We start from the raw sequence: 14536 nt of genomic DNA, 5'->3' as shown, positions 1-14536 counted from the left end.
TGAGCAATAGGGAGCGTATAAATAATTGAGAACTGATGAAGCATCAACAATAAAACATGAACGAATGTGAATAAAACTCAGGGATATTTTAGAAGACTAAAGTTTAATATTGAAGACAGCTCTGACATCTAGGAACAAAGTTTTGGAGTGATTGACTGGTCCCAAAAGGTATTGGATCAACTGAACAGGAAGACAAGAAACATTGTTCATGCTTCTAAAATGATTTGTAAAAATCAGTGTATACCAAAATCATATAGTCCCCATTTTGAAGGAGGTATGGACCTCGTTGAAACTGATTACATATATAGATCTGCAATTGTAGGACTGCATACATACATGCTGTCCTCATAAGATGCACCAGATGAGGAGAAATTTGTTTTCTAATTAAACAGGTTAGAAAATGGAAGGCATGATAAATGACAGGTTTCCAGCATTTGAAAAAAAAATATTTCTTGTATTTGTAAAGAAGTTATTAGCTGTTTTTTTTTTTTTTTTTTATTAGCCAGTGCCTAAAAGGGAACTATAACAATAAAAGTAAATTTTTGAAGAAATATAAAATAATATTTGGTATGGAAGGTTTGAGTTTACTAGCTTGAAATCTGGCAGAATTTACTTATTCCCCGAGGTACAGTAACTGAGCTGGACTGGATGGAAATTATATCTCACAGGAGCATGGGTATTTAACTGAAAGTTTTAAAGCACATAACTATTTTATTTCATGCACCAATAAAGACTTATATAAAGATGCAGGGCGAATGTGACTTTGGTGCTAAAAAGAGAGAAAATGAAAGAAATGGGTGGTGGAAATTATTTGAGAGTTATTAGGGAATAAATGCATTTTTTTCAGCAGGGATAGGATATGAACTGGGTTAAAATCAAAATGAATTTTAAAAATATGGTAGAAATAAATGAGAAAGAGATATGAGAAAGAAGTAACAGAAACTATTTAGAGGGGTTGTCAAAGGTTAAAGTATTACAGAGGAATGGTAGTCTCACACAACAAGAAGAGAAGCAATTGCTGAATGCTAAAGTAAAATAAGACAGTATTTCTATAATATGCGTGAGTTTAGAAAGGTTGCTGTTAAGCAATTATTTTTTATAACTCCGGAGCAAAAAAAAAAAAAAAAAAAAACATCTTAGCACAATGATGTAGGCAACAAAAAGAAGAAATGGTTGTTACAAAACGTAGGAAGCTTATGACCAGAAAAATAACCAGAGATCATATAGAGGTATTAGAGATATTTAGGACATTTTATGAACATTTGTATAAAGCAGAGGAATAGTGAAAAAAATAAGACAAGACAAAAATGCTAATACTTATGGAAGACATAATAATGCCAATGTTAGCAGAAGATGAGGCTCAAAAATGAATAGCTAGACTAGGAAAGGATGAGCTAAAATGGCGATGTATAATCTATTAACAAGTAAGTCTTCAGGAACAGATAGTATTTCTGTAATAATTGGAAAGTTAGAATGAAAGAAAGTGCTAAAAATCTAGAAGGTTTTGCTTATCAGTATTTTAAGTGTGCAATAACAGCATCTTGGAAGAAAGTTGTGAGGGCTGAATTGCTCGAAGTAGGTAAAACCCCCTACAGACAGATCAATTTTAAACCACAACTATAATGCATTTATGTCTATACTAGCTCAGAGAATCGCAAAGGTGTTACCTAAATTGATGGATATGGATCAGTGTAGTTTCCTGAAGAGGACAACACTTGACAGTATTAATAGAGCAAGGATGATCCTGAGGGAAGCAGATTGTAAGAAAGCAGTGTCACTTGGTTTGGGTCTTGATGCTGAGAAAATATTCAATAGAGTCAACTGGGAGTTTGAGTAAGACCATGGTTAACATTTGCATTCCTCCTGATAGAATTATAAGGTTAATAAGGTGAATATATGAAGTGTTTGAGGGGAGAATTAAGGTAGCAGGGTTTTTCCTCTGACAAGCTGTGTTTGACCAGAAGAACCAGCCATTGATGTCTTTTTTCCCGTTTATTTAATTTTTTTATTTTCAACCATTAACAAAGAAAATAAGAGACTCCCAAATTCAAGGATATAACTGGTTGCGGATGGCCACAGTGGTGCAGTGGTTAGCGTTGTCGCCTCACAGCAAGAGGCTCTCCGGTTCGATGTTTGGCTGGGGTGTCTTCTGTGCGGAGTCTGCATGTCCTCCCTGTGGTTGTGTGGGTTTCCTCCGGGTGCTCCGGTTTCCTCCCACATCCCCAAAGACATGCTGCAAGTGGATTGGACACGCTAAAATTAGTCCTAGGTGTGAGTGCGTGCGTGTGTGTGCCTTCTGTGGAAGGTTGGGTGCCGGGCTGACAATGCACCACTGTAAAAACTCCACTGCCAATCCTAAGCGGACAAGGTGATCTTCTGTGGCAACCCCTAACTGGGAAAAGCTGAAAGAGAGAGCAATCAAGAAAAGTTACCTTAATTTACAGATGGTATTATTTTGTACTTGACAAACCCAGAAAAGGTCAGTTCTGTGTTGTGGAACATTTTGACACAGTTTCAAGTCTTTATGAGATATGAAATAAATTTAGATAAAGCAAAGGCTATAGTGTAAGTACCAAAAACCGCTGCACCTGTATAGATATATAGATACACATCAACTCCGTGGTTGCACCAGGGGAATCACTGTCATCAAACATTTAAAATTTAAATTTAAAGCAGTGATTTTTCTATAAAAAAACAGCAAAACTGGTATCAGAGTTATGTTCCTTGGCATCTTGTGCTTTGGGCAACAGACAAAGACTTTCATCTCAGCCACCTGTTGCTATACCATTTGGCTTTGTGTATTGATTGTTACAACATGACAGACACACTGTGTGAAGATCCTAATGATTTGCAGAGTATAAAGTAGTAAATATCTTAAATTTTGTTGAAGACAGTAACACTAATTTTGTTTGTATATACAGCTGAATTGTAAATTCATTATGCCAGAATTAGTCAGTTAATACATGTTATTGTTCAAAATCTGTGGATAAGATCTTAAAATGCATTTGAACAATGAAAGATGTACATCTACTATGATAAAAGAATTGATTAACTCTGTAGTTAATAATACCAACAACAACGCTGGTATAGTTGACTTTTCAGCAGGTGTGGTAACCTCTAACATAAGGAAACACCCAAGTTAATTTAGAACGTAGTAGTAAAATTACATTTCCTACTGCGATTGCCAATATGATAGTGCACTTTATTTTTCAGGTAGCTGTTTATAATATTAACAATATATGTCTCAAATGACTAACTTTAGCAATATAACATTTTTCCAATATTTCAGAACTATTTAACAAAATGAACATTGTATGACGTTTTGAAATTGGAAAGTAATTTAATTAATATTTTACAGAAGCATGAAAGAAAAGAGTCTTGTAAATAAAAAATATTTATGGGTAGAAAGAAATAAAAACTGCTAAAGCAAAGGACTGCATAAATATCAAAGGATGAATATCTGCTAAAATTAATGGTCATTTTAAGAAAAGTAGATTTAGAATGTGTGATCATCCATAGCTGTTTGAAGCACTGTATTTTTTTTTACAGAACAAGTGGCATCGACTGCTGTCAGAAGGAACCAACTCAGTGGATATGTTTGAACATATCAGCCTTATGACTCTGGACAGCTTACTGAAGTGTACTTTCAGCCATGAAAGCAATTGCCAGGAGTAAGTACTTCTGCAGATACTTGGAAAGTAGTTGTGTGTGAGGGGATTATTTTTGGATATGAACTGTATCACAGAGATCTGCCTTTCTAAAAATGAGTGAGATCTTTTAGATTTCTTGAAACAATTATACTATTTGTTGAATTGCTTGATAATGGCATTCTTTTTCCATAAATTACTTTCATGAAACTGTATGATTATAATCCTAAGGATTTAGACTTCCAAGGAATAGGATTCATTATGGCAGTGGGTCAGGTCTGAAATGTGGGCTGATTATGTTGCTGACACGTGGGAAGTATGCTGCAGTCACTGCCACAATAAGTGGAGGAATTGATTTCAGTTTCTACCAAGTGCATGAGTAGGGTTCAATTTAAAAGGTCTTATGAACGGGTTGAAAATAAGAGTCTGCGTCAATCCCTGACAGGACTGCAGCAGAGTCAGACAATGGTTCCTAGCCACTAACAAGACAGAATGGAGCAGTGAATACTTATCCCTAACATGAGAGGAGAAGGAATAGAAATGGACAGCAGTCTCTAACATGAAGTGGGGGGTTGGAGATGCAAATCACTGAAGATGGAAAAGTAGAGATTCTGATTACTATTAGAAGTTGGGGAAGGTGGCGTACAACATTCCTGGTAAGTCAGATGAAGACTTAGAGACTCCAGTCTCCATCAGAATGCAGAAAGCAATCAGGATTCCACTGTTGCCGGGGGGGGGGGTGTACTGATTTCCAGTGGGATGTACAGATGAGGGGCACCAGCACCAGTCACTCCTAAAATGAGGTCACACGGAATAAGAGGTTCATAATTCCCAGTCATGTTTTTTAAAACAGAAATCTTTCCATTCTGTCCATAATGTCCAGCAACGATCAGTAAACACTTAAAAGTACAGGCAAGAAGGATCCACATCAGCATACTAATAAGTACTACTAAGACTGACATTGTTGAGTATGCAGTGTTCTATTTGTTTAGTATGATGTGAGAAAGGTTTGTTCTACTGCTGTAGTGTCTGTCATGGCTTGATGCTTAAGTTACACTGTGTTTGATAAGAGAACCTGCATTGTAATTGGCTGGAGCCCTCTCCTTCTTCAAGGACCTGCATTAGGACTTCCTGATTCCCCCCTTCTACCATACCTGTAACCTCAGGTCAGTGGCAGAGAGCAAGGGCTGTACTCTTTCTTTTTAACTTGTCTAGCCATGATTTAAGTCTATTTAGTGCCAGGTTTTACATTTAGCTTGCCTGACTAATTAAGACAGATTAGTTTATCAGCCTACTTGCAATATCTGCTAGGAAAAGGCTAAACATCAGAGCATACACGCCATGGACCTTACACATGCTGCTTTTTTTCTGTATATTTATTACAACTTGAAGAAAGAAGTTACAAAGTAGTTTGTAAGGAGAGATTGCCTCCTACTCACACCGCTAATTTCTTCATTATTAGGTACCATAACACTTACCCCACCACAAAAAACTCCTCAGAATGGAAAAGCAGTGAAGTACAGTTGCATAAGTTGCACTTACCTATAACAGTAGATGTCTGAATTCCTCCCTGCTGCAGTAGCCCTTAAGCTGTACGGGTTGTTCCCTGCCTAGGAAACAACAACCGAATAACTTCAAAAAGCTCTGCCACTAATTTAGCTAATCTCAAGGAGGAAAATCAACATGACTTTCTTGCCCATGCGATGACGAAATAGCCTAGCAATCACAAAATAAACAACCAGTAATAACAATAAAACATATAAAGTAGAAGCAAACACACCCCTACTTTATATCCTAATTACAACTACATACAAGAGTAGGGGGTGGAGGATGCATGAGCTTGCTACAGCAGAGGAGAATTTGATCATCAACTGTTATGGGCAAGTGCAACTTGCACAACTATTCTATGTTTGGTCAAGTGCAACTTACACAACTGTTCTGTGTTCAGTCAAGTGCAACTTGCACAACTGTTCTGTGTTCAGTCAAGTGCAACTTACACAACTGTTCTATGTTTGGTCAAGTGCAACTTATACAACTGTTCTATGTTCAGTCAAGTAAAACTTACACAACTGTTCTATGTTTGGTCAAGTGCAACTTACACAACGTCTGTGTTTGGTCAAGTGCAACTTACACAACTGTTTATGTTCAGTCAAGTAAAACTTACACAACTGTTCTATGTTTGATCAAGTGCAACTTACACAACATCTATGTTTGGTCAAGTGCAACTTACACAACATCTATGTTTGGTCAAGTGCAACTTACACAACATCTATGTTTGGTCAAGTGCAACTTACACAACATCTATGTTTGGTCAAGTGCAACTCACACAACTGTTCTTTATTCAGTCAAGTGCAACTTGCACAACTGTTCTGCGTTCAGTCAAGTAAAACTTACACAACTGTTCTATGTTTGGTCAAGTGCAACTTACACAACTGTTCTTTATTCGGTCAAGTGCAACTTGCACAACTGTTCTATGTTTGGTCAAGTGTAACTTACACAACTGTTTTATGTTCAGTCAAGTGCAACTTACACAACTGTTCTGTGTTCGCTCAGGTGCAACTTACACAGCTGTTCATTGTTCAGTCAAGTGCAACTTGCACAACTGTTCTATGTTCGGTCAAGTGCAACTTACACAACTGCTCTATGTTCGGTCAAGTGCAACTTACACAGCTGTTCTATGCTTGGACAAATGCAGCTTACACAGCTGTTCTATGCTCGGTCAAGTACAACTTACACAACTGTTCTATGTTCGGTCAAGTTATACTTTGTTCAGTCAATTGCAACTTGCACAACTGTTCTATGTTTGTCAAGTGCAACTTACAGAACTGTTCTATGTTCACCATCACTACTGTTGCATTAGCCCTTATGCTATATCGGTTGGATACCAAAGACTATCCTTCGTGAGAGGATGAAAGATATGGATCCAGGAGCCCCTGGAGAATGGTAATAGCAAAGTTTGACCTGGACCTAATAATGGAATCCATTCTGTAATACTTTGTAAAAGTATGTACAGAAGACCATGTAGCTGCCTCTAGAATACTTCTAAATTCTACCCCATTCCTGTATGCTATCAAAGAAGACAAGGCTCTAGTGGAATGTTCCTTAATGTAGCCTGTAATAGATGTGCAGGGTGGGAACAATCAAAAACAATAATTGAATAAGTCAAGTGGAAATTGCCTGTTTAGACACATGGCATCCTTTTTTTACCCTTGATAAGAATTAATTAGCTGATCAGCTTTTCTAAGGGACTTAGTTTTGTCAGGACACTACACTAGCTGCCTGTATGTCCAGATTATATAGAATCAGTCCTAATTTTTAAATTCTGGGTAGAAAATAGGCAGATTGATGACCTGATTCAACGTAAACTCTGAAACCACTTGGGCATGAATGAGAAGTTTGTTCTTAAATAGACCTTATACCTATGGAAAACCAGAAAGGGTTCACCCATCATGAGAGCTTGCAACTCAGATATTCTTCTTGTAAATGTCACAGCAATGATGATGTAGAGTTTTCCAAGTCAAGAACTTTAAATCAGGTGGGTGCATACCTCTCAACTGTCCAGATTTTTGCCCAATATTTTTGGTGTGTTCCTCATGAAATTTCTGGTTCTCCGGCAAATCACTGACTACTGAAGTCACTAAATAATGACACACATTTGAGTTTCAGATTATATATTCTTCAGGAAAATGCATCCTAACATAAAACCTGTTATTCTAACAAGTGTTTAAGTTTATAAGAGCAGTATGCAAAATCTGTTCCTATTTTTGGGGGTTTTTGTCCCCTGCCATTATTTTAGGTTTTGTCCAGACATCTTGCACTATGAGGTTGAGAGGGATGGCTTGATAGACAGGTCCAAAAGCTGAACTAGTCAATTTCTCCATCACATAGTTGAGAACCCAAGAAGGAGCAACCTGTTTGTGATGAAGTCGCAAGTGTAAAACTCTTGTTTCACAACCGACATGCAAGAATGAGGAGGATTTATCAGTGCAAATGCCTTGGAACAGCTGGCAGATACCCCCACAAGAGGTGATAATATCTTGGACTCAGTATAAACCAACATGAGTAACCACTGCAGCACCCCTAAAGTGTCATCCTCCCTGGTAGGATCCAACCATAAAGTGGTCACTTTCGAAGTCATCATCTCCCCTGACCCCCCCCCCCCTCTAGCTATGGTCACACAAAAAAACTTCTCCAAAGCTGATTACAACCTCCTGAGGGATGATATAAACAGATTCACATCTACAGGAGAGAAAGCTCTATTTCTGTCAAAATCAAAATAATATGACCCTGTAACAGAAATATCTTTATAGGGAATGTCCATTCTTCTCTCTCTAGCCAAGGTAAGGAACTCACTTTTAACAGTAAAAACTTTGTCAGAAGAACAAGGTTTACCTTTTTGTTTTTTCTTGACGGGAGTTCATTCATAACAGGGCTGACTTAAAAGAAGGATGTATTCCCAGTGTAATAATCTCTTGTCCCAGTTACCACAAGAAGAATCTCCTGGAGTGTCTCCCTGTACCAGTGAAGATGGTTCTTCCATGCATATATCAGACAGTGGAACAGCCAAAGAAGATGTGATTGACCTATGGTTCGTGCTGGCTGAGAGAACTACAACAGGGAACGACTGAAAAGTAAGTGAGTGGTCTGAGGCATAACCAGTGGCCACTGCAGGTTCATCAATTATCAGATGAGACATAAAAGGAGTCTACAACAATGGCAAGAACTGCTGGGTATGTGATTTTTTTTCTTTCTGGGTACTGCAGGAGAAGAGCAAGCTAGGCTTGAGTCCGTATCCATGCTATGACTGGGGAAGTAGCACCAAAAAGGGTAAGCATAGCTGGAGCAGGTTTGTCAGAAGGTAAGCAGTTATTGAGTGGTCACAAGCAGCACAACTGCATTCACAACACTTTCCCCAGTCCCATAGGTTATGAAAAGTAAAGGTTGAACAGAATTCCTGTCAGTACTATTCAGACACACTCAAACACTGTCAGAATCAAACCCTCCATCAGGGACTTTATCTACCAGAAATGAAGCCCTTAGCCAATTGCGTCTCTTATTTAAAATCTACTTTTATATTTCAGTCCAGCACTAATCTATAGGTTGTACTGTAAAAGCATCAGCTTGAAGTGCTACTTTAAATTTTTTGGTTTGGTCTTTATACAGATCCGTATTTCTGTTATTCACTCATTGTTTCCCTCATTCTGTTTTAGTCATAATGAAACTGCTAGCTTACATTATGTTTATAATTTCTTTGGTTATAAATGCCTGTTTTAGCTGTTAGTTTTCTTGAATGTTTGGTTCTTGCCTTTATATTAACTGGTAATTAGGTGATCTATGGCATTGCCCTTAAATACAGCTAACTGGTACTGAAATTTAATTCCATTGACATTTTTGTGGTGTTGCTTTCATATTGTCTTTTGTTCTGATACGTTGAACTTGCTGAGTTAAAGGTGCAGTTTACTGACTTAATACTTCATTCTCTAGTTGAGTTCTTTGCTGTGCATGTTCCCATTTGCATATATTCATTATGATTGCCTATGGCTACATACTGCTAACTACACAGCATATATGCCTCTTTGTATTGTTTGTCCAGTGACATAGACTCCTGTTCCATTACTATAGTTACTTACTTAGTTTTTACTGATTATATTATAACTTCTAGGCTGAGCAGTTGATTTACTTGAGCTTTCTTTAATTTGATGTTTTATAACCTTTAGATGTGATATGAGCCATTTTTCTTATTGTAAGAGTCCTTAAACTTGGCGTCCTCTTCCCATGAACTAGTTTTTGTTTTTAAACCAGCACAACTTAATTCTCACTACTATTACATTATGGCACCTTACAAAATGACAGAGCTGTTACTGTCTTAGGTTACAGACATGTAAATAGACATCAGCTTTCTGTAAGTTACTACTGTTCAGTGATTTTTCCTATTTACAGTAGTAAACTTGCTATGGTCCAAGAATGTTTCAATGCATTTAGGCCTTCCTCATCTTTTCAGTAAGCCATGGTTAAGATGTTCACATTTTCCCACTTAAATATTCAAATCTGAATCTGTAGATACCATAATGGAAGGCAAGCATTGCTGCACAAACATGTTCCTGTTTTTCATGGACTTAACTGAAACTGCAAGTTCTTAGCCAAGAGCTTTCTTCTCTAACTGTTGTAACTCATTCACACCCGCTAGCTGTGGAAATTTACGTCTCTGTCAGCCTATATGCATCCATAGATTCCTGAATCCTTTCTGAAGAATCAAACTAAAGGAAGAAATATCCTTAAGCAGCGAAACCTGTTTAAAAGTACAAACAGCAATTTTTCTGTAAAAACTTACTCTTCAGTTATAATAGCCACTGCTTTCCAAGTCTTTGTTAATACGTTTTTGCATCTCCATTGCTCATTCATTTTTCACCACCTTTGCGTTATTCACAGCCCATATCATCCTGTTGAAGGGGTTCCCTCAATCTCGTCTGAAGTTTTTCTGGCAGTGCCTCAGTGGTAATTATGACAATGTGAATGAAAGTATAAAAATACATTTAGCAAGTGGCAAACAGTTGCTAGTATCTCCAGGTCTCTCTGCTCCCATACACTCGTTTACTTTTATATTCTAACACCGTGGTCAGGCAACTGTGGAGAAAACTAAAAATTCAAAAAAAAACTGAATTGTTACCAGGGCTGTAGTACAAAGAGCACCAACAATGACTCTCCATAACAAACGGCAGTTGCTGAGTTACAAATCAATAAATACGATTGGCAAGTTGCATCCTGATTCACTTCACACTCAGCCAGTAGTAAGGACACCACATCTGCAACCCATCCCCATATACAAACAGGATCATAAGTTCTGGTGCCAAGGTTAATGACTTTTTGGCCTATAAGAAACTTCAAGAAGCCTGAATGCCATTATGCTGTCCTGGAGTTTTCTGTTACTAGTTTTCGTGTGGAATACTGTTAGTAAAGTCCGTATCTTTATTGCCAGTGAGGCTTGATCTCAAAGTATTGCTTATTGTGAGATAGGTCTGGCTGAATAATTTAGCAGCCAGTCATGCTTCTGTTATTATACACAGGATGCAGCCAGGATTTACAAAGGGCACACTGATTGAGACATGTTTTTGAATCCTAATGGTCTTTTATTATATAACTGATTTTATCAGTGATTTAATCAGGAGTAGAGTGACTTCCCACACTCAGGAGCGGCCTTAGGTCAACAGGTGCCCTAGGCAAAAGAGCTCCATAGCGCCCCCCCACCACACCACCCGCTGCTCCCATACCGATCTACCTACACCAAATAAATACTTGAGCAGCGCCCTAGGCGGTTGCCTAGTTGGCCTATGCCTAAGGCCGGCTATGCCCACACTATACTGGTTATGCCTTTGAGTACGGGGTGTTCTATAATGGAAGCCTGAGTATGGGGTGTACTATAAAGTAAGCCTTTCTGAATTTGCAACACACTGATAAAGACCTAATATGTATTCTAGGGTTCCTATTCTTTCCTCGAAGAGGCGTTCATAGGTTCATAGGTTCATACTAGGCTATCTGCCCGAGGGCATTTACAAGCCTAGCCCATAGTTTTGTGGCTTACGCCACCCCTTTAGTGTGGGGAACTATACCCATTATTTTGCTGTGCCTCTGTCGAGCAGTGACACCGAGGTAATCCCTGGGGTATATCTGCGATCTCCCATCCATTGGTCAAGATTTCTCTTGAACAAGGCCAGCGAGGTGCTCTGCCTCACATATACCGGGATTTTGTTCCACAGCATAGGGAGTCTCTGGGTGATGAATCTATCCCTCCAGCACGTCCTATTAATAGCCGTGTCGAGGTTTAAGTCTCCCGCCCTTGTGGCTCTGAGGGATCTAGATTTTTTGAGGTGAAGCATATTCATCAAATCTGGGTTTGACATGGCCTTGTATGTCAGGCAAAGGTCACCTCTGAGCAAGCGGTGGCGACTGAATAGAGCTGGAGTTCTTTCAGTCGGGCAGCATAGGACAGATTTTTGAGACCCTTTATCCTTTTGGTGAGGAACTTTTGTGGCCTCTCCAGCTGCTGCAAGTGTCGGGTCAGATACATTATGAATGGGGCATTGTACTCAATCATTGGTCTGATGAGTGATGAGTATAGGGAGACTATGACCTCCCTTGATCTAGATGTGAATCCCTTCATGATAAGGTGGGCAATGTAGAAGGTCTTCCTAACTACTTTAGCTACATGGGTGTCGAATGACAGGCTACTGTCAACCTGGGTCCCCAGGTCCCTGATAACTTCTTCTGTGCTCAGTGGATTGCCACCTATATGGTAGCTAGGGGTAACCTTGTTTTTCCCGAAGGGTATGACTATGCATTTTTTGGCATTTAACTTTAGGCCATGGCTCTGGCACCAGTTATCCGTTTCTGTGAGACCCTTCTGAAGGATATCTGTGTCAGATGTGTTTTCGACTATGGCTCCCAGTTTGCAGTCATCTGCAAACTTTGTCAGCCATAACCCTCCTGTGTTTGCTTGTACTTCGGAAAAGTAGATGCCAAACAAGAGTGGGCCCAGGACTGAGCCCTGTGGGACACCACTTGTGACAGGCTTTGAGTCTGACATGGCGCCAGCAACTCTGACCCTGTGGGTTCTGTCACTCAGCCAGTTTGCAACCCATCTTGTGATGTATGGGTTAACATTTAAGCTGATGAGTTTTTCAATGATACCTGAGTGGGGTATTGTATCGAAGGCCTTCGCCAGATCGAGGTAGGCTGTATGGACTGCCTTTCCCTCATCAATGGCTTTGGTGACTGTTTCAAAAAGTCAACCAAGTTTAAAAGGCATGATCTGCCTTTGACAAAGCCAAACTGGGTTTGATCCAAAGTCTGCAAATTCCTATGTCTTTATTTATGAGGTCCATTATGATCCTCTCCATGGCTTTGCAGATAAGGCTTGTCAAGCTAATGGGCGGTAATTTCCAGGGTCGGTGGAGGCACCGCCTTTGTGAAGTGGGACCACAGTTGCAGTGCGCCACTCCTGGAGTGCGTATCCAGAGGTGAGACTATGATTAAACAGCTGTCCTAGCCGTGGGTTTAGTTCCTCGTTGAGTTCATGGAGCACACAGCCGGGGACACCATCAGGTCCCATGGATGCTGTGTTTTTTGCTTTGGAGAGAGCAGTTCTCACTTGGGCGTTAGAGATGTTTGCGGGCTGCAATTGTTTGGTATAGATATATCTCCTTTTGGGGAGGGAGAAGTTTGCACTGAACCTGTCAGCCAGTATGTTGGCAATGTCTGTAGGATCAGTGATCTTCACATCATTTTGAACTAGTTCTGAGCATATCTGGGAGTTTCCTCCCAGGTTTCTAACATAGCTAAAGAAGGCCTTATGATTGTCTTTTGAGTCTTTAGCTATTTTTCTCTCAAAATTTGCTTTGGATGATTTTATGAGAGCTCTTAGTTTTTTACTTATAGTGATTAAAGGTGTCTTACCTTTTAAGGATTTTGCTCTATCTTGTAGTAGCTTCCTCCTTTTGTTGTAGAGTTTGTTTATGGCTGGGGTCCACCAGACTGGACGCTTGCCTTTGGTACAAAGAGTCTTTGTTTTGCTTGGGATTGCCTTATCCATGCAGTCCTGCAGGTGCTGGTAGAAGGCATTTGTAAGTGATTCAGCGGCTTGAGTACTGTTTTCCGCCGGCTCGGGTGCCTTAAAGGAGACCACACTATTCTTTAGAAGTGTGAAGTCGGCTTTCGAGAAGTTCTTTACTGTGGTCTTTTTTATTTCAGGTGGGGGTGGGATGAGGACCTCCAGCAAGATTAGTTTGTGATCTGATCTCACCAGTGAGGGTATACTTCGGTGTTGAACATTGTGCTCCCATGTTCGTGATGATGAGATCAAGTATGTTATCTCCTCTTGTGGGGATGGTGACTAGTTGTTCCATGGCATTTGAGTTTATGAATTCCAGGAACTTTTGGGCTAGGGTGTTTGGGCTTGAGTAGTGTTCCCAGTCTATATTAGGGTAATTGAAGTCACCTAGTATGATGGTGTTTGGTGATACATTTATCCCCTCTAGTGTTTTCAGGAAGGCCATGTGGGGTTCCTGAGTTTGTGAGGGTGGCCTGTAACATGCTACAATTTGCAGAGCAGTCTTGCCAATGGTTAATTGCACCTGGATGGTCTCCGATGCATCGTGCGTTGCCACCAGTCTTGAGATGTGAGTGTCCTTGATGAATATGGATACCCCCCCTCATTTCTTGGTATTGTCCGGATTTTGGGGCCGGAACGCATGATATGAGGTAAAACCTGATAGTGCTGGGGTGCTCTCAGGAGCCTTGAACCAGGTTTCTGTCACAGCACAGACATCAATGTTCTCCATACTGAGAAGGGCCTCGAGTGCGTGCATTTTGAGATTTAGACTTCTGGCATTGAGCAGCATTACCCTTAGTCTTTTTCCTTGTTTGTGTTCTAGGGTGGTAGGTTTAGAATTTGAGCCTTGCCTAAAAAAGGCACTATGGGGGTGGCAAGAGCCTTTGCCAATATCCGGAATCCCAGGGGTGACAGGTGTAAGCCGTCCCTTGCGAAGCAGCGTGGCTTGTCCAGCATGTCATCCCAGGCAGACAGACACTGGATCCCCTTTGAATGACACCAGTGTTTAAGCCAATTGTTAAAGCTGATCATCTTATCTCTGTATTGTGGCATCATTCTTGGTGAAGGTAGGATACTGCTCAAGGTCAGGGTCATACCCGCCTGGGCTACATAATCAGAGAGCTCCTCAATGTCTCTTTTCTTGTAGTCCAAGGAGGTACGTCTCAGGTCGTTTACACCAGCGTGGACAATGACTGAGTCATATTTGTACCTGCTGTTGAGAGACCTGAGTGCTTGCGTTATGTGGCGGATTCTAGCGCCCGACAGGCAGCTTACTGTGACCTTC

At 40.1% G+C, this 14536-nt stretch overlaps 1 protein-coding gene across 1 annotated transcript in view; it reads left to right on the top strand.

Annotated features, from left to right (window-relative positions):
- The window catches only part of LOC122811571 (cytochrome P450 4F22), a 363310-nt gene that overhangs the window by 225591 nt on the left and 123183 nt on the right, over positions 1-14536 (top strand). The window contains exon 6 of the mRNA XM_044083496.1: positions 3550-3671. Within this exon, the coding sequence (XP_043939431.1) occupies positions 3550-3671 (122 nt within the window). The remainder of the gene's footprint in view (positions 1-3549; positions 3672-14536) is intronic.

This window comes from Protopterus annectens, chromosome 9.part0 (genome assembly GCF_019279795.1).
Source record: "Protopterus annectens isolate FY-2018-M chromosome 9.part0, PAN1.0, whole genome shotgun sequence".
In the NCBI taxonomy this organism is placed as follows: domain Eukaryota; kingdom Metazoa; phylum Chordata; order Ceratodontiformes; family Protopteridae; genus Protopterus; species Protopterus annectens.
This window is presented reverse-complemented; position numbering and strand designations above follow the sequence as displayed.